The sequence below is a fragment of the Bos indicus x Bos taurus genome, chromosome X (assembly GCF_003369695.1).
Source record: "Bos indicus x Bos taurus breed Angus x Brahman F1 hybrid chromosome X, Bos_hybrid_MaternalHap_v2.0, whole genome shotgun sequence".
NCBI lineage: Eukaryota > Metazoa > Chordata > Mammalia > Artiodactyla > Bovidae > Bos > Bos indicus x Bos taurus.
In genome coordinates this window covers 112,766,955-112,793,521 of record NC_040105.1, presented here as the reverse complement: position 1 = coordinate 112,793,521, position 26,567 = coordinate 112,766,955, and the positions used below count along the sequence as shown (strand labels likewise).

General features: G+C 46.5%; 1 protein-coding gene across 8 annotated transcripts in view; it reads left to right on the top strand.

Moving 5' to 3' along the window:
• MTMR1 (myotubularin related protein 1) overlaps window positions 1–26,567 on the top strand; it is a 61,465-nt gene that overhangs the window by 32,666 nt on the left and 2,232 nt on the right. For 7 of the 8 annotated variants that reach the window (XM_027534591.1, XM_027534593.1, XM_027534594.1 and 4 more), the window contains 7 exons: window positions 65–214; window positions 1,642–1,830; window positions 11,163–11,348; window positions 12,035–12,241; window positions 15,496–15,588; window positions 20,193–20,306; window positions 23,764–23,940. In XM_027534591.1, the coding sequence (XP_027390392.1) occupies window positions 65–214; window positions 1,642–1,830; window positions 11,163–11,348; window positions 12,035–12,241; window positions 15,496–15,588; window positions 20,193–20,306; window positions 23,764–23,940 (1,116 nt within the window). Of the gene's footprint in view, window positions 1–64; window positions 215–1,641; window positions 1,831–11,162; window positions 11,349–12,034; window positions 12,242–15,495; window positions 15,589–20,192; window positions 20,307–20,574; window positions 22,295–23,763; window positions 23,941–26,567 lie in introns of those variants that run through there. The other variant, XM_027534597.1, reaches the window with a different exon arrangement.

Here is a 26,567-nt window from a genome sequence, read left to right as displayed (position 1 = left end):
ACTTTTGAAAGTGTAAAAATATGGTCCCCACACACACCACCAACTTTCCTCTGACACCTTGCAGGGCTTGCCAAATGAAAGTTGGAAAATATCCAAAGTAAACAGTAATTATGAACTCTGTGACACCTACCCTGCCATCATTGTTGTGCCAACTAGTGTAAAAGATGATGATCTTTCAAAAGTAGCAGCATTTCGAGCAAAAGGTAGAATCCCGGTAAGTAATAAACAATGTTATTTAGATATGAACATATACTGTATTTGGTCTAATATGGGGAAAAGCAAGTTAGAAAAAAATCTCATGAAGAAAATGGAAAGTAGAAAAAGAAGTCTATAAACCTGAACATATCTTTGATTCTCAAGAACTATCTATATAAGCATTTTGTCTGCCTGCTATGACCCCACCTGCCATGAGTTCATGTTACTAAGTACCAGGGTGACTTCAGTCATGTTTTTAAAACATGGTATATGGATAGCAGAGGGCTAAGCTTGCTAATGTGCTGACAGTTTGTGTCACTGGTGTCACTGAGTCATCCTGGAGAAAATACATTCTTTCTTAGATACTGAGGGGAAGGCTGTACCTGTACTGGGAGGGCCACCATTGCAGAAAGAAATAGTAGCCAACAGGGGGTGAAGTATTTTAAAAGATTTGTTGGTATACAAAAAACCCTGCACATGTTTAGTGGATCCAGTTTGGTGAGTTTGGATATATGTGTACACTGGGGATACATATTAGGGAGGAAACCACAGTTAGGGAGGGAGTGCATGTCTTGAGCCCTGCATGTGCCATGTGGTTGACCCCAAGTGTCTTGGTCACTGGAGGAAAATGGTAGGTTTGGGGACATAGCTTTAGATTTTACAAGAGACTGTTTACTTTGTCCTCATCTGGCCACGTACACCATAGTTGAGATCCAAGTGTTAATTGCCCAAACGTGTCTGACTCTTTGTGACCCCATGGACTATAGCCCACCGGGCTCCTCTGTCCATTGGATTCTCCAGGCAAGAATACTGGAGTGGGTTGCCATGCCCTTCTCCAGGGGATCTTCCCAACTCAGGGATCAAAGCCGGGTCTCTTGCATTGCAGGCAGATTGTTTACCATCTGAGTCACAGCTGAGATTCAAAGGTGTTTTTAAATGAGGAGACAAAATCAGTTGATCAAATAGAAATGGGCTTGGTGTTAGTCACGGTTTGACTTAGTTTCTGTTTTTCTTAGAATCCTAGAATTTTAAACGCAAAGGAAATTTTTTAGAGCTCACTTAGTCAGACTCCTTTCTGCCTAACCCAAACATTGAGTCTCATGGCTACTTTCACACTGTTTCAGGCTGAACCGTCCCTTTTGACAAAAATACTAAAAGCAGGTGTGCTTAAGAACTTGGTGGCTCAGTGCTAAAGAATGTGCCTGCCAATGCAGGAGACGCAGGAGACCTGGGTTCGATCCCTGGGTTGGGAAGATCCCCTAGAGAAGAAAATGGCAACTCACTCTAATATTCTTGCCTGGAGAACTCCATGGACAGAGGAGCCTGGAGGGCTACAGTTCATGGGGTCGCAAAGAGTCAGACATGACTGAGAAACTGAGCATACACACAGGTACATTAGAGCACATCTTGGTTTCCATACTAATACTTGTTGCTTTCAAACACTAGGTGTTGTCATGGATTCATCCAGAAAGTCAGGCAACAATTACCCGTTGCAGCCAGCCGCTTGTGGGTCCCAATGATAAGCGCTGCAAGGAAGATGAGAAGTACCTGCAAACAATAATGGATGCTAATGCACAGGCTCACAAACTCATCATCTTTGATGCCCGGCAAAACAGCGTCGCCGACACAAACAAGGTACTGCAGAAGCTCTTCCTGTGAGCTGTTTCTAAAGCTTCATGCTGTTCAGATAGCCCCGTGAAGGTGGACTCCTGCGGAGCAGCCCACAGTGGGCCTCCTAGATCTCCAGCCCTCGTAAACCTGGTCTTCTCATTGCCCCTCCACAATCCTGTCTGCTGACCCAGAAAGTAAAGACCCAGAAAGAGAATGATCACCTAGAGAATCTAGTAAGCGTTTTAGTGAAAGGATTGTGAGGCCCATGGAAGTCCCTTTAACCTTTGATTACTTGACCAATTCATATCTGGCCTGAAGCTCTGTACGAATGGAGTCAGCTGTGTGAAACAAGGCACCCAGCTCCGTCCTAGCCCACCAGCTGACAGTGTGGGGCTGTGCGGCCCAGCCTCTGATGCCCTCTTTCCAATGGAAAGGCTCTGAGTGGAGTCCTTTCTATTTCCCACAGATGACTGGCTGACAGTGCAGTCCTGCTGGCAGGTCTGTGGCAGTCAGAGTCCTGGCCCTTCCATGAGGAATTTCAGGTATTGGGATGGTGCGGACAGCCCTTACCATCTCATGTTGTTGTCATTCAGCTACTCAGTCGTGTCCGATTCTTTGCGACCCCATGGACTGCAGCATGCCAGACTTCCCTGTGCTTCACCATCTCCCGGAGCTTGCTCAAACTCATGTCCACTGAGACAGTGATGCCATCCAACCATCTCATCCTCTTTTGTTCCCTTCTCCTCTTGCCCTCAATATTTCCCAGCATTAACTCATGCCTACCTGTAAAATGATACTCGGGTAACAAACATGTAATGAGCATGTACTAGGGAGCAGGTGCTGGGGATACTCCAGGGTAGATGAGGCAAGGTGCTCCTTGTAGGCAGAGTTCACTATTCTGGTGGAGCTTGTGCTACTGGGCCAGGCTTCACAGAGGAGGTGGCGTCTGAGGTGGTTTTGGATGATCTGCGGCAAGACACATCTGACATATGCCTGAGCATGTCATTTATGAAAAGGGCAAGAAGGGGAGTGCCTGAGGGCTCCCCTGCTGTGCCCCCCTCAGCAGTGCTTGGAGGTATTTGTTTCTCTTGGCAGCTTGTGGCCCTGCTTTCTTCAGTGATTATTCCATTGTTGCCCATGTCCTCCAAAAAGCCAACCTCCTGCCTCCCCATCTCACTGTCGGGAGGAGCCCTTCCCAAGACTTCAAAGAGCAAACAAGCCATCAGGTGTCCCCTTAACACATGTACTGCTGTGGGCCATACACACAAACTGCCAAGCAGCCCCCACCATGGGCCTTGGGGAAGTGGATGTCCAGCTCACATTGAGGGAGCATAGTGGTCACATGGTTGTTTGTACATGACTGTGAGCAGTCACTGCATCTCTTTAGACTGCAGTCACCTCTCTGAACTGGGAGTAACAGCATACCTCCTCCCTAGACTGCATGTGAAGGTTGTGTGGGTGCCTGTCCCTGAGAACTCATTCAGGTTAACTTCACTACTGAACTTTCAGGTCGTTTTCACTACTGACCCAGAGTAGATGGCTCCATGATCTTGGCTCTCATGACATCTCTTGCCCCAGGACCTCTCTCTCTGCAGCCTGGCCAGCTCAGCCTCCTTCCCTGCTTCCTCTCCTTCTTCCTAATTGGCAGATGGCAGCATGCCTCGAACCCAGTCTGGGTCCTCTTTTCTCCTTTGCCCAATCTCCCTGGGCCATCTCCTCCATTGCCCTGACTCTCAACACTGCCTCTGTGTTGAGTTTGCCCTCCAAGTTTCTCTCCCGCCCTGCTCCCTACTGAGGTCCAAATGGGATTTCCATCCCATCATCTGGTTGGTATCCCCTTTTGGTTGTCTTCCCAGGCAACAAAACCTAAGCATATCCAGACCAGCCTAAGAGGCAGGGTAGTGACAACCCTTGGCTTTGCATTCAGTTACACCTGGAGTTTCCTCCTGGCTCTGCCCCTCCGTGCTTGGTAGAACCCTGAGCAAGTTACCTAACTGCTCCAGAAGCCTCTTCTGTAATGGGGGTGGGGCGGGGTGGGGTGGGTGGGGGTGACGGTGTCTCATGTAGAGGGCTGCATCAGGATGGAAATGGGGTGAGAGGAATGAACAGTGGTATCAGCTACTGAGGCGGGGAAGCTGGGAGAGGACCAGGACAAGGAGGAAGATGGACAGCACCTGAGTTCCCTCAAGGACCACAAACTCAGTGGCTTAAAACAGCGCACCTTTATCCTCATACCCTTCTGGGATCTGGCTGCGGTGCCCTCCTGAGGCTTTCTGGGGAGATCCGTTCCTTGCCTCTTCGGGCTTCTGGCAGCTCCTCTGTGCATGCGGCCATAGCACTCCAGTGCCTGCCCCTGTCTTCACAGAGCCTCCCCCTCCCTGTGTCTCTATGTCTTCTCCTCTTCTCTCTTCCAAGGATGCTTGGAATGGCAGTTAGGGCCCACCCAAGATAACCCAGGATTCTCTCTTCACCTCAAGAACCTCAATCATACCTATAAAAAAGGGGGCACATTTACAGTTGCCAGGGATTTGGTGTGTATATCTTTGTGGGGTGGGGGGAGGCATTTTTCAGCCTACTATGAAAAGTCATGCTTAATCAGTCAGGTCCCCTGGCTCCCCACAGCTGGTGAATCCAGTGACCCCTGTCGGTCTTTCTGCGTACTTCCTGTCACCACTGTAGTACTGTCCCCAGGAAACTGTGAAAAACATGATAAAAGCTATATTCATGGAGGCAATCTCTAAACATCCAACAGAGCTAGGGCAGTCCATTATGTTTTATCCCACACAAGGGATAGGAGCTGGACACCAAATTGCATGTCTAGAATGATTTCAACTCTAGGGGTGTATGTGTCTAGGAACCAGACAAGGATATTTATCTGTCCAAGGCCCCATTAGCTTGTCTATATATATCATGTCTGCAAGTAGAGATAGTTTTTCTTCTTACTTTCCAATCTCGATGTGTTTTATTTCTTCTTCTTGCCTAATTGTCTGGCAAGAACCTCAAGTACCATGTTTTGCTTTTTAGTTTTATTTTTTGGAATATCCAGTTGGCTTTATTAGGTGATTCATGAATCTGGCAGAATCCCATCTAGCAGCCAGAAGGGTACTTACTCTGTAGGACCTTGTTAAATAGAAGCAGTGAAAGCAGGAATCCTTATCATGTTCCTAATCTTAAAGGGAAAGCTTTCAGTCTTTCACACTGGGTATATTAGCTGTGGTTTTTCATACATGCCCTGTTCAGGTTAAGGAAATTCCCCTCAGTTCTTAGGTTTTTGTTGAATGATTTTATCATGAAAAACCATGAAAGGATATTGGATTTTCAGAAGCCTTTTCTGTATCAATAGGTCTGATCATGTACTTTCCCCCTTCATTCTGTGTCATGTGGTGTATTATCAACACATTGGCTGATTTTTGTATGTAGACTGATGTAGTGGTATGGATAGCATGTCCCCCAAATTCATGATCCTCTGGGACCTCAGAATGGGACCTTATTTTGAAATTGTGTCTTTGCAGATATAATTAGTTAATATGGGGTCAGACTGGATTAGGGTAAGCCTAAAATCCAATGATGTTCTCCAGTGTTCTTGCCTGGAGAATCCCAGGGACGGGGGAGCCTGGTGGCCTGCCGTCTATGGGGTCGCATGGAGTCGGACACGACTGAAGCGACTTAGCGGCAGCAAAATCCAATGATGTGTGTCCTTATAAGAAGGTCGTGTAGCGACAGTGACCCAGGGGAGATGGCCACATGACAATGAAGGCAGAGATTGGAGCCATGCAGCTACATGTCAAGTGGCCCCCAGAGTTGCCACAGACCCTGGAAGCCAGAGCCTCTGGAAGGAACTAACCCTGCCAATAACTCAATCTTGGACTTCCAGCCTCCAGAGCTGTGAGGGGATAAATGTGTCATTCTAGGGCACCTGCTTTGTGGTGCTTTGTTACTGCCACCTAGTACTGTTACTCATACAAGCCCTCACATTTCTAGGATAGCTCCTACTTGGTCATGATGAATAATTTTCTTACTATGCTGCTGGATTCAGTTTGCTGGTACTCTGTAGAGGCTCCCTTCCACCCTTTCTCCATATCATGGCCAGAGGGATTTTCTAAAGGTCCAGCTCTGGGCACCCCTAGTGCCTTGAGGCAATGACAACCAATTTCTGCACAGGGCCTCTGAAGCCTCCCAAGCTGAAGGGCCTTTCCTTCCAGCCTTGCCACACCTTTGAGGCCCACATCGCAGCTGTGGCAGCACCTTTCAGCTCCTTCAGCATATCCCAGTGCCATCTCCCAGTCTCCACGTGCACCTAACCACTGCCCCATCCTTCCAGTCACAGTGGGAACACCACTTCCCCAGGGCAGTCTCCCATGCCAGGGTGCTCTGCTCTTTCCTTTCTGTAGTCCTCAGCACACTGCCAATTCCTCCCTCAGTGTGTGTCTTGCCTCAACAGCAGGGACTGGAGGGTACTGAGCACACCTGGATCCCCAGAACTGGACCGCCACACAATAGCCACTCCCCAACTGGAACAAAAAGCTGTCGGTGGGTGGGCAGGCTCGTCTGCCCATGGGGGCCCTGATGGCGAGTGGCACTGGGTGTTGATTCAGAAGTCCTAACTTCATTACGGAGGTCAGCTTTAAGTTAGCTTTCTTCTTGGGAAAGTGAAAGGGAAGGGAAGGAATTTCTTTTTAAGCTGTTACAAGTTGAGGAGCCTGTGTGGGGAGGATACAGCTCTGGAACTCAGAAGAAGGTCAGATTGGAGGTTGAGACCGGGGCCTGGTAGCATGTCAGGTGGAGATTGCAGCCTTGGATGGGAGGGGATGAAGTTACTGAAGGAGTGTAGGTCACGGGTGCAGGAGCCTGGCACAAGAGCCCCTGAAATGCTGCCTAGGGCAGGTAGTAGAGGAACCCAGTGAAGGGAAGGGAGAGGTCCCAGATGCCAACAGATGAGTGTCAGGGGAGATTAGAGGAAGGGGTGTCTTAGTCAGCTTGGGCAGTTATAACTAAATATCATAGGCTGGGTAGCTATAAACAGTACCACTTATTTCTCAAAGCTCTGGAAGCTGGAAGTCTAAAATCAGGGTGCCAGCAGAGTTAGTGTGTGCTGAGAGCCCATGTCCTGGCTTGTAGAGAGCCATGTTCTTGCTGTGTCCTCACACCGCCAGAGCAGAAAGCGGTGAACTCTGTCCTGTCTCTTCCTAGAAGGGCGCTGTCCTGATCGTCAGGGCTTCACTTTCCTCATCTTCTAATGCAGTCCCACTGGGCATTCAGTTTGACATGGAGATTTTGGGAGGGACAAACACTCCGTCTGCAGCAGTGGGGAGCTGTGTGGCCTTTGGTGTCTGAGTATGTGGAAATCCTGTCCTGCCAGTCTCTTTGGGAGTTGGCCGCCCTCTGTGAAACTTTATATTCTCACGTGAGAATCCTCCCCACTGCCTAGGGTCTACATCTGGTGGTTGAAGAGCCTTCATTAGGCACTGAGCAGCTGGCCTGTAATCATGAAACCTGAGCCATTCTTCAGCCACCTCCTTCCCAAGGGCCATGACTCTTGTTTTTCCCTGAGGGTTGAGGCCCCGGCGCCACTGCTGTGAGCTCACTCTTGGGGACTTGGATGCCAGTGGGGACCAGTGTCCCAACATAGCTGGCTTCTCTCTAGAACCCTGCTTTGCCCCCATAGAGGGAGGGCTGGCCAGCAGGATCACGTCTTCCAGAAGTTTGAGCCTCTCCCCCCCAATTCCTGCTGGGGTATATATACATGGGGCCCTGTCTCGCTGTATCAGCCTGCCAGTTGTCTCACTGTTCATATTGTTTGCTGAACCCAGGGTAGGCAAGGGTGAGTAGGGGAGCTGGAAGAAAACAAAAGGACCTGTAGGAACTGCAGACATATTTATTCTCTAATGGCGGGTGTGGTGGCCGTAGCATCAGACATGCTGTATTCTCTCATGGTTGACCTAGCAGACGCAGCCATAACATACCTACAAGGGCTTTTCAGGTGGAGCTTATATATATTTACAGAGCAAGAGTGGCCCATGGCCAAACGGGTACATAATGACACACATGCACAGTGGTATAAGTTATCTCAGCTGTTACATAACCATGTATTTACAAAATGTGGGGTGAGAGCAAGAGGCTGTGGGGTGAGGCTGCCTGACCACCGCCATCTTGGCTAATTTGCTCTTTACCTACAGGTCCCTTCTCACTCTCCTTACCCTCTTCTGTCTCCAGACCTCCAGGTGCCTGCTCTCTGTCCTCGCACAGAGTAGGCACTCATGCTCTATTTCTCCCATGATCCCATTTTCTGATTGTTATTTGTCTTATTTGGAGCTTTAGTAATCAGTTTTCAGGCAACCCATTGGCTTTAACTCAGTTCTCCTGGTTAACACCAGCCCTAAGCAGGTGTCCTCTGCACTCATGCACTTACTGGGTATGGGGCCTCTGCCCCAGCCTCCAGGCTCCCTTGGTGGGACCAGGTCCGAGTCATTGCCCATCTCAAGGCTCTGCATGGTAGGTGCTGAGGGAGGTCATAATACAAAGGTGCTGAGTAGTGGGTGAGGGGTGCTGAGCCTTGCACAGATTAGCTTTCATTAGATAGTTTATTTAGTTAGTATTTAATTCCCATAGTGAGCCTCTGCAGTATTTGAGGTGAGAAATCTGAGGCGCAGAGAGAAGGTGAGCTACTGGAGGAGGGGCAGGGCTGGGATGATAAAACCCACACTCCTACCACCAAGGCCTGTGCCTTGAATCCCTCAACCAGCAGCATCTTCAGTGGGTGCAAAGGGTATTGTTATGAACAACGTCACCGTGCCCCACAGGCAGGACTAGAGTCTAGGCTGCATTGTCCGCAGTGGGTGTTCAGAGAGTCTTCCGTCATTCTGTGCTGTTGTTTCCCCACCAGTCATGTTTACAGCCCCTATTCTGCACCCTCAAGCTGAGGCATGCTCCCCTGCTCCTTGCTGCCCGCCTTCCCCAGGGCCATGCCAGGACTGCTGAGCAGAACCCCAGGCTCAGGGCTGGGCTCCCCACCTCCTCCCCAGGAGTCAGGTCAGCCTGGCCCCACGCCTTTCATCCCTGACCGCTGGCTGTTTGCTTCTGCACAGAACACACCAGCCCTCGGACAGGAACTGCCCCCACCTGCCCACATCCCACTGCACCCCCCCAGCTGGAACCCACATACCACTGCACCCCATGGCCTGGAAATGAGGGTCACCTCCCCGTGGACCCCTGTGTCCTCCCCTGACTGCTGCCAGCTCTGCCCGGCCTGCTCCTATGCCAACTGGCTCCCAGGAAATCTGTCCATCTGTGCAGATAAGCCCTCCCCAGTCCCTGTCCCCTTCCGCTTGGAGGTGGCTCCACTATTCTTGTTCCCAGACTGTTTACGGTAAGGCCACCAAGTGCCTTCTTGTCAATCTCACGAGCTTTTGATGCAGTTGAGTACCCTCTCGTTTTTGAAAGACTCTCTTCCCTTTTCTCTTTATCCTCCAGTCTCCAGCTGCTCTCCTCAGTCTCGTTTGCTCTGCATTCCCTGAATGTTGGCCTTCCTCTGACCTTGACTGCTCTCTTGGCCACACACACTGGCCCTGAGCCCTGGACCCACACCCAGAGCCACCACCCAGCCCCCTCATTCATGCTGCAGAGCTATGCATCCTGCTCCCTGACACAGCTCCATCACCCAAAGCCCAACGCTGTGTTCCTCCTCTAGAAACCATCCCAAATTTTACAATTCAGTGCCTTCCAGTCTTTTGACAGTGTTATGTAGCAATCACCACTGTCTCATTCCAGAATGCTATCACAGCCTTAGCTGGAAACCCTGTGCCCACTGGCAGTCGCTCCCCATCCTCCCCTCTCCCCAACCCATGTCAACCGCTAATACTTTCCCCGTGGATTGCCTTCTTCTGGACACGTCATATAAATGGAATCATACCCTGTCTGGTCTTAGGTGCCTAGCTGCTTTCACTTGGCATGATGTTTTTATGGTTTCTCTGTTGTAGCACAAATCAGTACTCCATTCCTTTGTGTAGCTGAGAAATAATCCATTGTAATCATACAGCACACTTTTTTTCTCCACTCATTCATTGGTGGACATTTGGGTTGCTTTCAGCTGTTAGCTATTGTGGATATTGCTGCTATGATTTGTTGCGTACAAGTTTTCATGTGAATACCTGTTTTTAGTTCTGTGGGAGCTGGAATTTCTGGGTCATATGGTAGTTCTATGTTTAACTTTTTGAGGAACTGGCAAATCTTTTTCCACAGAGACTGCATAATTTTAACTTTTACCAGCAATGTATTAGGGTTTCAGTTTCTCTATGCCCTGGAGAAGGGCATGGCAACCCCTTCCAGTATTCATGCCTGGAGAATTCATGGACAGAGGGAGCCTGGTGGGTCACAGTCCATCGGGTCACAAAGAGTTGGACGCAACTGAGTGACTAACAGTTTTACTTTCACTTATTCTTATAACAGATGTGTTTTGGATGTTGACCTCTACAAAGTATAAGCTAGTTATGGACGAGATTTTGTTATCAGATTACCAAAGAGTGAGCCATATTGTCTTTTTTGTTATATTTGCATTTTATTTTACTTGAATTACTTAAATAAATCTCACTGAGATTTACAAATTATTTTGTACAGAAGTTTTGCAGTAGTACAACCTTTTTATTTAGATAGATGGCAGAAGGTTTTAAAACCCAGTTCACCTTGTATAAGAGCCAATTGTTAATCATTTTAAAACTGCTGACAGGTGGTAGAAGATTGTTGTGGGTCGAATTATGTTTCCATTTAAAAACTATGTGTTAAAGTCCCAACTCCTGGCACCTGTGGCTGCAGCCCAGCTTTGAAATAGGGTCTTGGCAAAGTAAGTAATTGGGTAATCAAGTGAAAATAGGAGGTCATCAAAACCGGGTCTCCTGCATTGCAGGCAGATTCTTTACTGTCTGAGCCACCAGGGAAGCCCCCATATTGAATGAGGGTGGGTACTAATCCTTATAAGAAGAGACACTGACCCAAGGAGAAGACCATGTGAAGATGGGCCAGAGGTTAGTGTATCTATAAACCAGGAACATCCTGGGCCACCAGAAGCTGAAGAAGGCAAAGAAGGATCCTCTCCAAGAAGGTTCTGAGGGAGCACAGGCCTGCCAGTACCTTGATTTTGGAGTTGCAGCCTTCAGAACCGAGAGAGAAGACATTCCTGTCACTTGAAGCCACTCAGCTGGTGGTACTTTCAGCAACCATGGGAAACTCATACAAGGATGTAGGAGGCTTATTATGATACACAGATGAGTCTGAGGCTTTCTGAGTGGCCTCTCTCTGGCAGCACTAGGAAGAACAGTAAAAATTCACTGAGATGAAGTGACATCTGTCTTTTGTTTTCACAGGCAAAGGGTGGGGGCTATGAAAGTGAAAGTGCCTACCCAAACGCTGAACTCATGTTCCTGGAGATTCACAACATTCACGTCATGAGAGAGTCGCTGCGAAAACTGAAGGAGATTGCATACCCGGCCATTGATGAGGCACGCTGGCTGTCCAACGTAGACGGGACCCACTGGCTAGAGTACATTCGGGTACGGAGAGGGCCCGTCCTGCCCCACCATCTGCTTAAGACTTCTCTGTGGATGGCTGTAAAGCTATCTGTGTCTCTCTCCAGGTGGCTTCCCAGCATTGCAAATGAGTGCATCTTTGCTGTATGCTTGGGCTTTCATAGTTTGCATAGACAGCAACCAAACTGTGGTCTTTGTTGAGGTACTCCTGTGGCATAATAGAAAGGGATGATACTTTCCTCACATCAGGTTTTTAAAGTACTTTGTGGCCCTTTGGTAAAGGACCCTATTTACTATTGTAGTTTTTCCTTAGTGTAAGTTCCTGCCCCGCACCTCCACCAGGATACTAATGTTTCCTACTGATTCTTAAATTGATTCCATTGTTTGTTTATTGACTTGAACTTCCAGTGTTCTCCACGGAATTATTTTTGCTGTGTTGTTCTTATTGTTGTTGTTTAGTCACTAAGTCTTGTCCAACTCTTTGCAACCCCATGGACTATACCCCACCAGGCTCCTCTGTCCATGGGATTCTCCAGGCAAGAATACCGGAGTGGGTTGCCATGCCCTCTCCAGGGGATCTTCCCAACCCAGAGATCAAACCCAGGTCTCCTGCATTGGCAGGCGGATTCTTTACCACTGAGCCACCAGGGAACTTTTTGCTGTAATAGAAATTAAATGTTGCCTGATTTAATGTGCCTTCTTTTTTGAAGATGCTTCTTGCTGGGGCAGTAAGAATTGCTGATAAAGTAGAATCCGGGAAGACCTCAGTCGTGGTGCACTGCAGTGATGGCTGGGATCGAACAGCCCAGCTGACGTCTCTGGCCATGCTGATGTTGGACAGTTATTACCGCACCATTAAAGGATTCGAAGCTCTCATAGAAAAGGAGTGGATAAGCTTTGGACATAGGTTTGCACTGGTGAGTTGAGACGGTGAGGTGCACGTTTCACTGTTTGTTGCTCCATCATATGCACATGCATATCACACATCTCATACATACACACAGATACACATACACATACATGAGGGCTTTGTGCTCTGAGAACTGAATTGCCATAAGAGAATACTATAGACATCAGCATTGTATTAATATGTCTCTGGTAGGGCAGTCTTTGTTTTCCATGTCGGTATGCCCTTTTTTTTTTTCTTTTTTTAATTGAGGTAAAATTCATATAACATAGAATCAACCATCTTAAAATATGTAGTTCAGTGGCGTTTAGTGCTTTCACAGTGTTGTGCAACCACCATCTCTCTGTAGTTCCGTAACATTTCCATCATGCCCAAAAGGAAACCCTACACACATTTCCCTCTCTCTGCCTTTCACACCCACTAATCTGCTTTCCATCTCCCTGAATTTGCCTACTCTAGATTCCTGACATAAGTGGAGTCATACATTATTTGTCTCTCTACGACTGGCTTATTTTCATAAAGCACAGTGTTTTCAAGGTTTATCCATGTTATAGCATCTATCAAATTTTAATTCCTTTTCATGGCTGAATTCCATTGTGTGGATATACTGCATTTTGTTTATTTACCTGTTGATGGACATTTGGGTTGTTGCTACCTTTTGGTGAATAATGCTGCTGTGAACACTGGTGTATAAGATTTTGCCAGACAAAGTACCACAAGATTGGGTGGCTTAACAGGAATTTATTGTCATCATTCTGGAGGCTGGAAGGCCAAGATGAAGGTTCTGTCAGGGTTGGTGTGTCCTGATAGCTGTCTCTCCTTGGCTTGTAGATGGCTGCTTTCTTGCCGTGTCTTCACCCTGCCTTCTGTCTGTGCGCACACATACCTGGTGTTTCTGTGCCCAGATTTCTTCCCCTTGTATCAACCATGCCCCTCTACTTACGGCATCCTCACTCTCCCTCAACCCCCTCCCCACTTCTTCTAATAGAATCTACCCCTGGCCAGTCAGAAGCTTGTCTTTCAAGCTTTATCTCAAAAGAGACTTCCACCAGGACTGTGACTCATGACTTTCCCACCTAGCTCACTCTCATAGCCCATCCTGGGATGCTCGCTTATTCTATGGCCCCACCATACGCATTTCAGACTAGGAAGTTCCAGGCACACTTTTTTGTTGTTATTTACAGGTCTTCTCCTGTGACTAGACCACAAATGAATTATTTATTTAGCACAGATGCTGTGTCCCATGTGTCTTGGTACCCCAGGTACCTCTACTGGATACCATCAAACTGCCTGAAATCCTGAGGGCTGGGAGGAGGGATGCCTTGCATGCGCTGTAAGAGTTCAGTGCCTGTCTATTAAGGGAAAGAACAAATCTTAAATTGTGAACTGTCAGTGCAAAACTTCCCCATGTGCCTTAAATACAGGGGCAGTTTCCACAAATTATAGAGAAGTACAGAAATAAGGCAAGGCGTGCAGCTACTCTGGAAAACAGTATGGCAGTGCCTCAAAAAATTAAAAATAGAGCTGCCATATGATCCAGCAATTCTGCTTCTGAGTATATATCCCAAGGAAGTGAAAACAGACTCAAACACTTATTTGCACACCCATGTCCATAGCAGCACAATTCACTAATAGCCCAAAGGTGGAAGCAACCCAGTGTCCATCGACAGATGAAGGGGTAAACAGAGTGTGGTCTATCCACACAGTGGAATGTTATTTAGCTTTCAAAGGGAAGGAAATTCTGACACCAGCTACAATGTGAATGAACTATGAGGACATTATGTTAAAGGAAAGAAGCCAGTGCAAAAGGACAAACTGCATGATTCTGTGCATATGAAGCATCTAGAGCAGTCAAATCTGTAGAGACAAAGGAAGACGAGGGGAGCCAAGGACTGGGGGAGGGGAATAGGGAGTCAGTCAATCATTTGCAAGTGTAGTAACTTTCCTAAATGTCCATAATTGTGAATTATACTAGCTGTTAAGAAAAATCCAGTAAACAAAACTGACTTTTCTGGTTCTTACTCTAAAAGATCATATGGCTATTAGAAAGAGAATAAAAATGCTTAAATATCAACACTTCAATTCTGTAATGTCCTTCATGTATTAGTCCAGACAACTCGCTAAAAGACGACTTCCTTCTTATACCATTGTTGAGGTGAGCCTACTCCCAGTAGCTGGGAGTCAGCCAGCTAGTTTTTGTTTTGGAACTCCTGGAGACAGATGCTGGTGATGGCTGTACAACAGTGTGAATGTACTTAATGCCACTAAACTATACACTTCAAATGGTTACGATAGTAAATTTCATGTGCATATTTCACTTACAATTAAAATGTCTTTTTAAAAAAAGAAGGCAACACACTTCCTCTGAGATGTTCATTGTTGATTTGGTCATTTCTTTTTCTGTCTTTGCTGGTGGTGGTTTCATACGCCCAGTATTTGTCACTCTTCCTGTGTGGTGATTGCCTTGTATCTTCATAACTTTCTCATCCTTTTGCTTAGTCACCAAATTACCTGAAGTTTCTGTTAGAATGATCATTCCTGGGTGGACTTTTAAGTTGACATTTCCAGTGTTTTTGTCAGTCCTGTTTATGTATTTGAAATTATCTTTTACCTTTTAATATGAATCTATTAACATCTTCAAATATATCTAAAAGTATGACATACAATGCTAGATGTCAATTATATTTTAAAAATGGAAGAATAAAAATTCAGAGATACTACCTGGCCTGCTGCAAGGCCTCCCCATTCGCATTTCAAGAGTGAGATTTTGAGGTTGTCTGAGTCATGTGGAATTGGCTTAAAATTGTAGATTGTTAATCGTTATTTTGATTCTCAGACTTTCTGATATTTGTGAAAAATGGGGGAGGAAAACTACACTTGTGGAGAAAATGACCATCATAATGTGCTCTGTGAGCTGCTAATTGCCATCCCAGGCTGACATGGAGCACTCGATGTGGTGGCTGGGGTTGACCCCATCACTTGGAGTGCAAAGTTGACTGGCCATTTGCTTATAACTTGTTGATCTCAACTATATTAAAGCAAAATTATAAAACAATCAACATGTAAACTGAAATTTTGTTTCCTAAAAGTAATGGAAGTCAATTCAGTGCAATGAACATTTCTGAGAGCCTTTTATGTACCAGGAATTCTGTTGGGCCTTGGGACATATAAAAGAGACATGCTTCTTGCCACTAGGCAAGTTAAAGTGACTTCTGAGAGGACCATGGCATACATTAAATTGTTTAACCTCTTGATTCTCTTCAGCGAGTGGGCCATGGCAATGACAACCATGCAGATGCTGACCGATCCCCTATATTCCTTCAGTTTATTGACTGTGTCTGGCAAATGACGAGACAGGTGAGAGGTTTCAAGTCCATTTCTGACCTTTATACCCTGATCCAAACATAAACGTAAAGTTGAAGACAAACTTTAATTTCATGTTCATTCAAAGTGAAGATTGTGTGCGTATTAAATATGACCCCTTTTGTTATTTAACTCAGTTTGATTCTAATGACTTAGAAATATAAGCATAAAATTGGAAACAACCAACTTTATACCAAAAGGTGCTTTTGTTGTGCATATGGTTTTTTGTCGGTCATGCTGTCCAGCAGCTGCCCCTGCCCTCCGTCCTACTCTTTCACCTGCCCCCGTCAGGGTGAGCACATATGGAACCTGGCCAAGCAGGTGCTGGAAGATTCCCAGGTGTTGGAAATGCGGATGTGACTGAACAAAGGGGTGGAGACCAGGGAATCCAGGACCCTCCATAGCCAGCCCCAGGCCACAGCCCCTGCCACCCCTCAGTGTGGAGGGGAGGGAGTGTCCCAGGGCCAGGGGCAGATGGGAGGCTGCCGAGTGTCCTGTCACTCGTTACCCATGCAGGGGTCCCCCTTCCCCAGGCTGCTCGGCCAGAAGGCATGTGCTGTTTCTTCCCTCATCTCCAACATGAGAACTCGAGCTTAGGATCTGATCCTCATCACAGGACGTGGTGCCAGAGAAATGGACCTGGAATCAGAGTCAGAGAGCGAGGCCAGTGTGCTGGAGAGAGAAAGGAGGGACACGGAAATAGAGGCAAAGATGTGGTGAGAGGGACTGAGGGGAAGGAGAGAGTAAGCAAAAGACAGAGCCCTCCCCAAGCACCTGCTTGGATGGGATCATGGGGAAGGGAGGATGGTAAAGCATGGCCTGGGCTCTCGCCTTCGTGTTGAGCTGGAGGTCTGGCCTTGGCTGCTTCAGGCACGTGGAGAGGACCGTCTCCTAGCAAAGATGCGCTTGCTTGAGCCCCAGCCCTGGAGACCCTTCTTTGGGCCTGGGCAGAGGCCTGGGTGTGTGTGCTGCTTAAAAGTCCCCCAGGTGCTTCTGAGAGGACCAGGAACCCCAGCAAGTGATTCCTGGTGCAGTCCTGAGGCCAGTAGCTTCAGCCTCCCGGGTACTGAGAGATGCAGGTTTTCAGGCCCTGCCCCAGACCTGTAACACTGGGTGGTGGGCAGCACTCGTTTTCAGAAGCCCTCCAGGGATTCTGCACAACTTTCATGGTGTACACAGATCCCCTGGAAGTCTTACCAAAACACAGTTCTGATTCGTGGGTCTAAGGAAGAGCCTCAGACTCTGCATTCCCAACAAGCTCCCAGGCTATGCTCCTAGAGTAGCAGGGATCACGAGAGAATGGCAATTCGAGAAAAACCGTGTCTAAGCAGCCAAAGTAGATTTCAGAGTCCTCAGGCCCTCCCTTAGAACAGCATACTAAGGCTAATTGTTTTAAAGCTAGGTTCCCCAAGCTGACTGGGCTCTTGCCTTATCTAAGTGCCAGTTCCCAGCTGATTCAAAGCACCCAATTAGCTAGAGGGCTGGGGCATGGAAAGAGGGCTGGTCTCAGAGGTAGGCAGCCGATGGTATGAGTAACAGGTAATGGCAAACACATACTCAAAAGGCACGGAGGCTGGCCTGAGGTCTGACTGTTTCGTAGTGCCATGTACTTGCTATTTGTATTGATGCCAAGTCAGCAACAAAAGTAATGATGGTTACATTCAGGTTAAGACTAAAAGGTATGAAATACATTTTAGAAAAATTATATAAAATGGTTGAACACAGAAGATAATTCTGATGTTTCTGAAGGGATCAGCCCAAATTTTGTGAATGTGAAGTAGCTTATTCCTCCCAAAAGCCTAGACAAAGAGTGTGTGTGAGATATCTTCAAACTGACTTCCATTATTCATATTGCTTAGTACCTATTTTCATGTCTAATCTGTATAGTTTTTGTAATGTTTACTGGATTTTTAAGAAAATGAGGGGTTTGGGTTAGAAGATTTCAGATGCCTCTTACAGCTTTAAGAGTCTGTCCATGAAATTTGTATAATTAATTTCTTTTAAAATAACATTGTTAGAATGAGGCACACCAATGATCAGTCTAACTATCACTATCTAAAGTCAAAAGTGAATGAAGTATGCAGCTTGTTAGAAAAGTTGCATTAATGTGACAAGATTAACTAATTTTTAGGTTTCCTACTGCTAAATCAGCTATGTCAATGTAACGTTTTTAGACACCTCAGAATAAAATGAGCTAGTCTGTGTGCACAAACTGATATCAAAGGAATTGAGGGAAAAAGTAATTGAAGGACGCTAGACAACAGTCTCAAAGACATTCTGCAATAACCCCAGTTGAAGAGACTTTTTTATCCTTTTGGATCAGTTTAAACATTGTTAATGTTTTTGTCCTTCAAGAGGTGCAGAATTTCATTATGGATTTCTATGGGTTTTTGAGACCACACTTTTTAAAGTATATGGTATAGCTTCTAGAAGAGGCCAAAACAACAGTGAATCCCAGAGGCTTACTCTTATTTGTTACCACTCTAGAGGTCGGTACTTCCGCTAATGAAATGTTTCCCACCACTGTGCCCTTTAGAAGTGAAGAGCACTCCTGAGCTAACCTGAGTAGATGTGGGTGCTGAAGGGCGTGGGCTGAGCCCACCCACCCTGACCTCCCACACCTGCTCTCCACCCACTTGACCAGAGTAAGGCTTGTGGTTGGTGGCGACAGAACACCCTGAACCAAGTTCCCAGATCCAAACTGTGGGCTCAGGGTTAGGAATAAAGACTCATATGACTCCAAAAATATGTCAGTAGAAGCTCTGCTGTGCTATTGGTAAATGTATAGTTTTAAATGTTTGAAAATGAAATAAAGGCCTTCCATTTTTATCCTTTATTTAATAAAGCTTTAGAATATACATAACTTATATTTTGCTTAAAACTCATAAATTTCTTGGTGCCAATAACTTAATAGAATATAACCAAGCTTCATGGAAAAATACTAGGAAGAATTGACACAATGTACTTGGCCTTTTAAAAGACAGCCATTTGGAACATGAGGCCATTTACAGAGTTGCAAGGAGCAACCTTAAAGACTGAGACAGGATTAACCAGGAGCTATATTGAACATTTTGGCCTGATTTATTTGATTTAGTTCATCATTGATTTAGTTCCTCTAAGAACATTAGAACAATATCCATAGCTAGTTTCCAGAGGTTTCTAAAGAAGTAGTATTTTGATGGGGCTCCCTAGAAGAGAGTTGTGTGTTTTTCTGAGAGCAGTCCTTAATGTAGAGAGAGACAAGTCTTAATCTATGGCAGCTGAGCAGAACTTCTGCTTGCCTAGTGAGGAAAATAACAATTTTTGATGGAGTCTGGACAGTCCTGTGTTGACCATTGTTTCTAATTGAGAAGCTTGTCTCTGGCCTAGTAAAGTACTAAAGATAAGCTTCAAAAATAAACTTTCTATTGGTGACCCTGGTTGTCACTTTACAGATGACATAATTAGTTGCAATAGCATGCAAACATCTCTGATTAGGGAATAGATCTTTAAAGTACACTTGACACACAAAAATATGCTGGGTAGTTCTGTTTGGTTTTGTTCTAACTGGCCTTGCTTCATTGAATAGGTGATGAATATTTCAGTATGTTTTTAAATTAGAATTCTGGTACAAGGTCAGCTCCCAGTGCATACCTGTTGCTAGGACTGTAGTTACCATTTGCAGAGCATCTCTATCATGGCTACTAAATGTCAGCTACTGGCTAGAACCTCTTGGCAGTGGTCATTCTTTGCTGGAATTGTGCTAAGCCCCATGAAGAATAAGCTAAGATGGCAACTGAGAGTATCATGTGGTTTTCTTCCATATTCTGTTAGTATAGTGAAACTGAATGTCGCTCATTCATGTCCGACTCTTTGCAACCCCATGGACTTATTAGTCCATGGAATTCTCCAGGCCAGAATACTGGAGTGGATAGCCTTTCCCTTCTCCAGGGGATCTACCCAACCCAGGGATTGAACCTGGGTCTCCCACTTTGCAGGTGGATTCTTTACCAGCTGAGCCACAATATAGTGAATTACGATAATAGATTTTTTTAGTAACCTTGATCTTCAAATCTTGCATAAACCAGCCTTGCATTCCTAAGACAAACCCCACTTGATCATGTGGTGTTACCCCTTTTACATTATATACTGCCAAGACATTGTATTTCTTCTTGAATCGCTTCCCTGGGACCCCCCCCCCCACTTTCTTCACTCAGAATGTGCCCCCAAAGGGGAAGCTAGGACAACAGTAGGACTTATCTCACTGGTTTCCATTCTGGGCCGGGGAGTCATCACAGTCCCATGGCCCTGTTGAGTGTCCCGCTCGCTAGTTGTTTCTGGCAGAAGGGCAAATGCAGGCTCTTCCATCATCATGGCAAGAAATGGAAGCCCCATTAGCTTTCTTAGGCACTGAAAAGCATGCCAGTTTTTGTTGCTTCAGGTTGTTTCTCTGCCAGACCTATAAGCTTGAACTGGAAACTACAGCTAATTAAGTTCTACATGGGCCAGTTTTCCTTTTCATGTTTGACTATATTCCAAGTTGTAGCTTAGCAGCCTTTGACCAGTTTGTTCTAGAATTTGAACTTCAAAACTAAACCTTATTTCTCTCTCCATTTAAGTTTCCTTCGGCATTCGAGTTTAATGAATTCTTCTTGATTACAATTTTGGATCACCTTTATAGTTGTCTCTTTGGGACTTTCTTGTGCAACTGTGAACAGCAACGACTCAAAGAGGTAAGTGTATTATATCCCCTGGCTTTCCTGACTGCTGGAGGGCCTTGTCCCTTACATGCCACTGTAGAAGGGGGCTGAATGGAGAGGACACTGGGTCTCACCCTCTGTTGTCTGTAAATGGAGGGCTGGCACTGAATGCCCTCCCCGGGTTCACCAGCCCCAGTGCATGTGTCTAATCTTCTAGCCCATTCTCTCAAGGTAGCAAGTTCAACTTGCTTTCCATCAAGCTTCTCCATTAGATTTACCTCTTCCTTTTCTCCTCACTTAGGGATAAAAGACAGAGATGATCAAAAGTGAGGAAGCATTGGGAGAAGGCAGTTTCATGATTGTCCTCTGGTTCAGAGAAAAGGACTTCTGCCTGGTGGAATATCTGAGAACTTAGGAGAAAAGAGCAGGTTCCCGGTGCCCACCTCCCCCTCTCTTAGCAGCCTCCCCACAGCAGATGACTCCCTCACCCCACACCTTCTGTGCTTCTCCCCCACCTCGCTGGCCTTCCCCATTCAGTATTTTCCCTTTTAATCCATCTCTAAACTTGGAGTCACCTGGACAGGCCCTGGTCCTCCTCTTGTTCTGTCTAGGTGACTTCGTCCATCTCAGAGATCTAAATGCTGTTTTCCTGTTCCTCTCTCTTTTGCATCCCACTCAGTACCCCCTCTGCCCATCCACCCCAGCTGCCACATTCAGTCCCTCAGTGAGTGCTGGCAGCCCTGTCCCCAGGATGGATTTGTAATCTGGCCACTTCTCACTGCTCCAAGCGTGTTGAAGCCCCCTAACCCCCAGTCTTGCATCTGGACTAAGGCAGCTACCCAGAAGTGAGCTTGGCTCCCTGCACTTCTGACCTCCACACTCAATCCAAACACAGCAACCAGATGGGCATTCCCCAACTTCAGTCCCATTACGTTCCAGGTCTCTGCCTGAAACCTCCCTGTGGCTTCCCACTGATGTCAGGATCAAATCCACATTCCTACAGGCCTATAGGAGTTTAAAAAGATTGAATTCAATGGCATGTGACTTATCTCATTAAAGCTGTTTTTAAAGAAAAAAAAAATCAACAGAATATCGTTCATATGTCGAATTTAAACTCTTTTGGTCTTTTTTTTTTTTAATCAAAATGTACTCTCTAAAAAATCATCATCTCTCTTGAGATATAATTTACATACCATACAATTAACCCCTTTAAAGTGGACCATTCAGTGGTTTTTAGTATATTCAGTGTGTAATCATCGCCACCATCTAATTTCCTAAAATTCTCATCCCCCGCAAGAAGAAACCCCATACCCATTAGCAGACACTCCCTAGTCTCCCTCCCCCGAGCCCCAGCAACTACTAATCTATTTTTGGTCTCTACATATTCACCTCTTCTGGATATTTCATATAAATTGAATCATACAGTATTTGTCTTCCTATGTCTGGCTTATTTCACTAAGCATACTGTTCTCAAAGATCATAGATAATTAGCATATACCAGTGCCTCATTCCCTTTTTATGAGTGAATAATATTCCACTGTATGGAGAGACCACCATTTGTTTATCCAGTCATTAGCAGATAGACATTTGGGTTGTTTCTACTTTGGTGGGTCTTACCAATACTGCTGCTATGAATGTTCACGTTCAAGGTTCTATGAAGACATATGCTTTTACTTCTGTTGGGTAGACACCCAGGAGCTCTATGCTTAACCCTTTGAGGAACCATCAGACTTTTTCCAAAGTAGTTGCCACATTTTACATTTACCCTAAGCAATGTCTTAGGGTCCTGTTTTCACATCTTTGTAGACACTTGTTATTGTTTATCTTTTTGATTCTAGCCATCCCAATTGGTGTGAAGGAGTATTTCGTCATGATTTTCATGTGTGTTTCTCTGATGACTAATGATACTGAGCATCTTTTCACGTGCTTATTGGCCATCTATATATGTCTGTGCACAAATGTTTCTTCAGATCCTTTGCCCATTTTTGAGTTATCTGTGATGAGAGAGTGGCAACCCACTCCAGTATTCTTGCCTGGAGAATCCCTTCGACATAGGAGCCTGGCGGGCTACAGTCCATGGGGTCACAAAGACTTGGACATGACTGAAGCAACTCAGCATGCACACGTCTTTTTATTATTGAGTGAGAAGAGTTTCTTATGTGTTCTTTATCAGATATGGTTTACAAATATTTTGTTTATTCTGTGCAGTGTCATTTCATGTTTTTGGTAGTGTCATTTGAAACACACAAGTTTTTTATTTTGATGAAGTCTAACTTATCAAAGATTTCATTGCTTAACCCCAAGGTCATGAAAATTTAAGCCTGTGGTTTTCTTCTAAGCATTTTATAGTTTTAGCTTTTATGTTTAGGTATATAATTGATTTTGAGTTACTTTTTGTCTGTGGCAGGAGGTAAGGGTTCATTTATTTGCATGTGGTTATCCAGTTGTTTTTTTTTTTTTTTTAATTGGAGGCTAATTACAATATTGTGGTGGTTCTTGCCATATGTTCACATGAATCAGCCATGGGTGTACATGTGTTCCCCATCCTGAACTTCCCTCCCACATCCCTCCCCATCTCATCCCTCAGGGTCATCCCAGTGCACCCTCCCTGAGTACCCTGTCTTATGCATCAAACCTTTATCCAGTTTTCTTAGCACTGTTTGTTGAAACAGTCTCCCATTGAATTTTCTCGGAATCCTTGCTGAAAATCAGTTGACCATAAATGTGACAGTCTGTCCCTGTGCTCTCTATTCTATCTCATTGATGTCTATCCATCCTATGCCAATACCACCTGCACTGATTACTGCAGCTTTGCAGTAAGTTTGTAAATTGGGAAGTGTGAAATTTCCACATTTGTTCTTTTCTTCCAAGATTGTTTTGGCTATTTGGGGTTCCTTGAAATATTGCTGCTGTTTCTTATAAAATATGAAACAGTCCTAATTGAATCTCTTCTGTCTAGATAACTTGAGGAGTAGTCAGCAGATTGGTGGAAAGCACTCCTGGCCTCACCATTTTCTCATTTTGACAATGTACTGTAAAATTGGGAGGTGGGGATCTATAATTTAATGATATGTTCTCTATATAAGGCTTTAGCCCCAGATAGTCATGACTTTGCAGTGAAAGGAATATTATCTGTAAATTCTATCTATGGTCCTTAATATTAAGGGTCACAAGAGCAAGCTGCAAAAAAGAATAAAAATGTATTGTTAAATAGGGGCACCATCATCCTGCAATTGGTAGAAAGTTCTCGTTCTGCCTTCACATAGTCACAGTCACCAGACGTCATCTCACTCAGCAGTATGTTTCTGAGACAGCCCCACCTCGAGGTCATGCACACAGTGGGGTGGGGTGGGGCTTAATAAATGTTCCTGATTTTTATCATTTGAACTCACTTCATTATTCAAGTTCCTTTTCTCTACGTGATACAAGCTCTTGAGGATATGAAGGAAAGTTGAATTTTTTTTCACTGTATTCCTTGTTTGGTTTTCAGGATGTATCTACAAAGACTGTATCTTTATGGTCATATATCAATAGCCAGCTGGATGAATTTTCTAATCCCTTCTTTGTGAATTATGAGAACCACGTCCTCTATCCTGTTGCTAGTCTGAGTCATTTGGAATTATGGGTAAACTATTATGTGCGATGGAATCCACGAATGAGGCCTCAGGTATGCTTTCCTCATTTTGAAAAAAGTGTATCTTTCTGCCCAAGGAAAGATGATGGTGTAGAATTATATGAAAGCACAGAGCTGATGAAGTGTTGTTAAGTTACTGCTTCCTGCTCACTCGCCCCCTCCTTCCTCAGGACACTTTCCCTGCCCTTGGCCTTTCACCATGCCGGCAGGCGATGCCCTGAGCACCTTTTCTGCCCCTCCCCTGCACCCCCTCTGAGGGCCCAGCTTCTGTCACTATGCATGAGGCAAACGTCTAACACGGACAGAGGGCCACTAGCTGCTTCCCGCGTCTGAGCAATGAGGGCAGCCGGCATGTCCACACTGGTGCAGACACACTGAGCACATTTCTGTGGGGCTGGAGCACATTTCTACCTACCAAACACCCAGATCCTGGGCTGAATGTATGGTTTGAGTAGCAAACACATCAACTTTGATTAAGAGTTGTAAAATGCTCTTTTATTAAGAACATCTGAAACCAGGGAGATAGTCTCAGTCCTTTTCCCACGAAACCTAATAGTATAGACAACGTCAGTGGTCAGTATTCTAAATACAGGTTTTCAATTTCGTGGCCAGGAAGCCATCAGTCCCTATGCTCATGCCTATATGAAGAAGCACCCCTCTTACTAGTCCCAAGGCATGTGGACACTTAACAGTTGGCTGTGGCCTTCAAAAGACTGCCTCAGAAGCATGGTTCCCAAACCTGGCCCCTTATCAGATATGGTTGCACCCACATCTGATGCAACTCCCAACTCGTGCTGCCAAAGTCAGCACCGTGACAGTCCTGTAGTGGAGGGCCTCCAGGCTGGGCCCAGAGCAGGTTGGGGAGTGGGCCAGGCCTTGGTGATGTTGGAGACCCAAGGTGCGCAGGTCCAGGCCTTTGGACTTGACCCTGGGGGCTGCAGGAAGCTCCCTCTAGCAGCGCAGTGCAGGAACAAGGAGGGTGGCCGTGGAGACTGGCACAGGGATCAGCAGGAAGGCTGGTGTCCAGTGAGGGGGCAGGGAGCCGGGCCAGACAGAGGGGAGGCGGTGGGGACAAGCCTCTTTTCTCTGAGGAGGAGGGCCCTGCTGATATCTTGTGTGTTATTTTCTTTGGGACCCTTTTGGCTTTCATCTCATACATGGCAGCATTGGGTGACTGGCTCCTAGATGGGCATTTTCTCTGCTTTATTGTAAATGAAAACAGTGGATGAGAAAACAGAATGAAAGGCTGCATGGAGATGTAAGATGAGTGTCTCGGCCTGGGCAGGTGTGAAGCTGTGTGCTCACCCGCATGGTCTCTCTCTGACCCCGATGGTGGGCGGTCAGTAATGGCCACTTGATTGCAAAGCAAGTGGAATCAAGTCCCCCACAGCAGGGACATATAAAGTAGGCCCAAGGCTAAGAGAGGAGGTTTGCCCACCCCCCAGTGGTCTCTGGAATCAGCAACTAAGGCAACTTTCCTTGTTTGTGGGGGTCTCTGCCATCAGACTCCCACATTAGCGCCCCCTCCCTCCTTCCTGGGGCCAAAGTCAGGAGTTAGCTCCGAGCCTCTTCTGGGCTGCTTCCCAAGCACCCTACTGTGTTGGAGACACTGGGTGCCTCCCCCAACACAGCTAGCCAAATTGCTTGTCCCTGTTGTTCCTGTTCTTCTGTCTTGAATCTCTCTCGTGTGCTCATGTCTCTGGTCACTCTCAGTCTAGTCTTTTTCATCTGTCCCCTGCTTCCCCTCTTCCTCCACCGGGGTGATCACTACTCACGTGCCTAATGGGACAGCTCCCAGACTCTCTGGGGAGGGCACGATGAAACACGCAGGCCCAGTAGCCGTGGGGTCTCCTAGAGGACCCCCACCCAGAGCAAGTGCTCTTCCAGCCAGTCCCTAAAGGATGAAGCCCAGTGTGTGAGTGAAAAGGGTCAGAGGGGAGAGGGCTCCAGGCAGAACGGCCAGCGAATGCAAGGCATCTGCCAAAACCTGGGAGGTTCGAGAATGAAGGAGGGGAGTAGGGGCAGGGCCCAGTGAAAAGTGAGCAGGGGAGGCAGGCTGGGGTCAGATCACACAAGGTCAGGGTCTTACCTTCAGGGCAGCAAGAAGAAGCCCCTGGAAGGTGTCCATGTAGTCTCAGGGCCTGGCTGAGGCTCAGGACCCAGGCTAGTGGCTTCTGTGGAGATCGTGGACAGGGGCCAAGGGGGAGCTACCCAGACCCCCACCCCATGCCCCCCTCAGCTGGTGACTCTGCCCGCCCCGGTCTGCTGAGATTCACAAGGGCTGTGGCAGGTGATGATGAGAGCTTGTGAGCTGAGTGCAGGAGAGCGTGGGGGCCATGACCCCAAGCTTCAGGCTGGTGGAACTCCACCCTGGGAAGGTCCCTCTCATCCCTCTGTGGTCCAGGAGGGTGAGGCGGGGCAGGGGTGCCGGCGCGGCTGCCAGAGGTTTTGTGAACACGGACAAGGGGCCCTCTCCCAGCACTGCCCACTCCAGGGCCTTCTGCCCCCGCCTGTTCTCGCTCATGAAGCTGAACACAGCTTCACGGTGGAGGGAGGGTTTTCAGTCAGCAGCGTGAGGTCCGTGCTGCCAAGTGGCAGCTGAGGCCCAGAGGGGACCACCCAACCCTCGGCCCCTCTGGCGGTCAGGCTCCCCTGGGAGG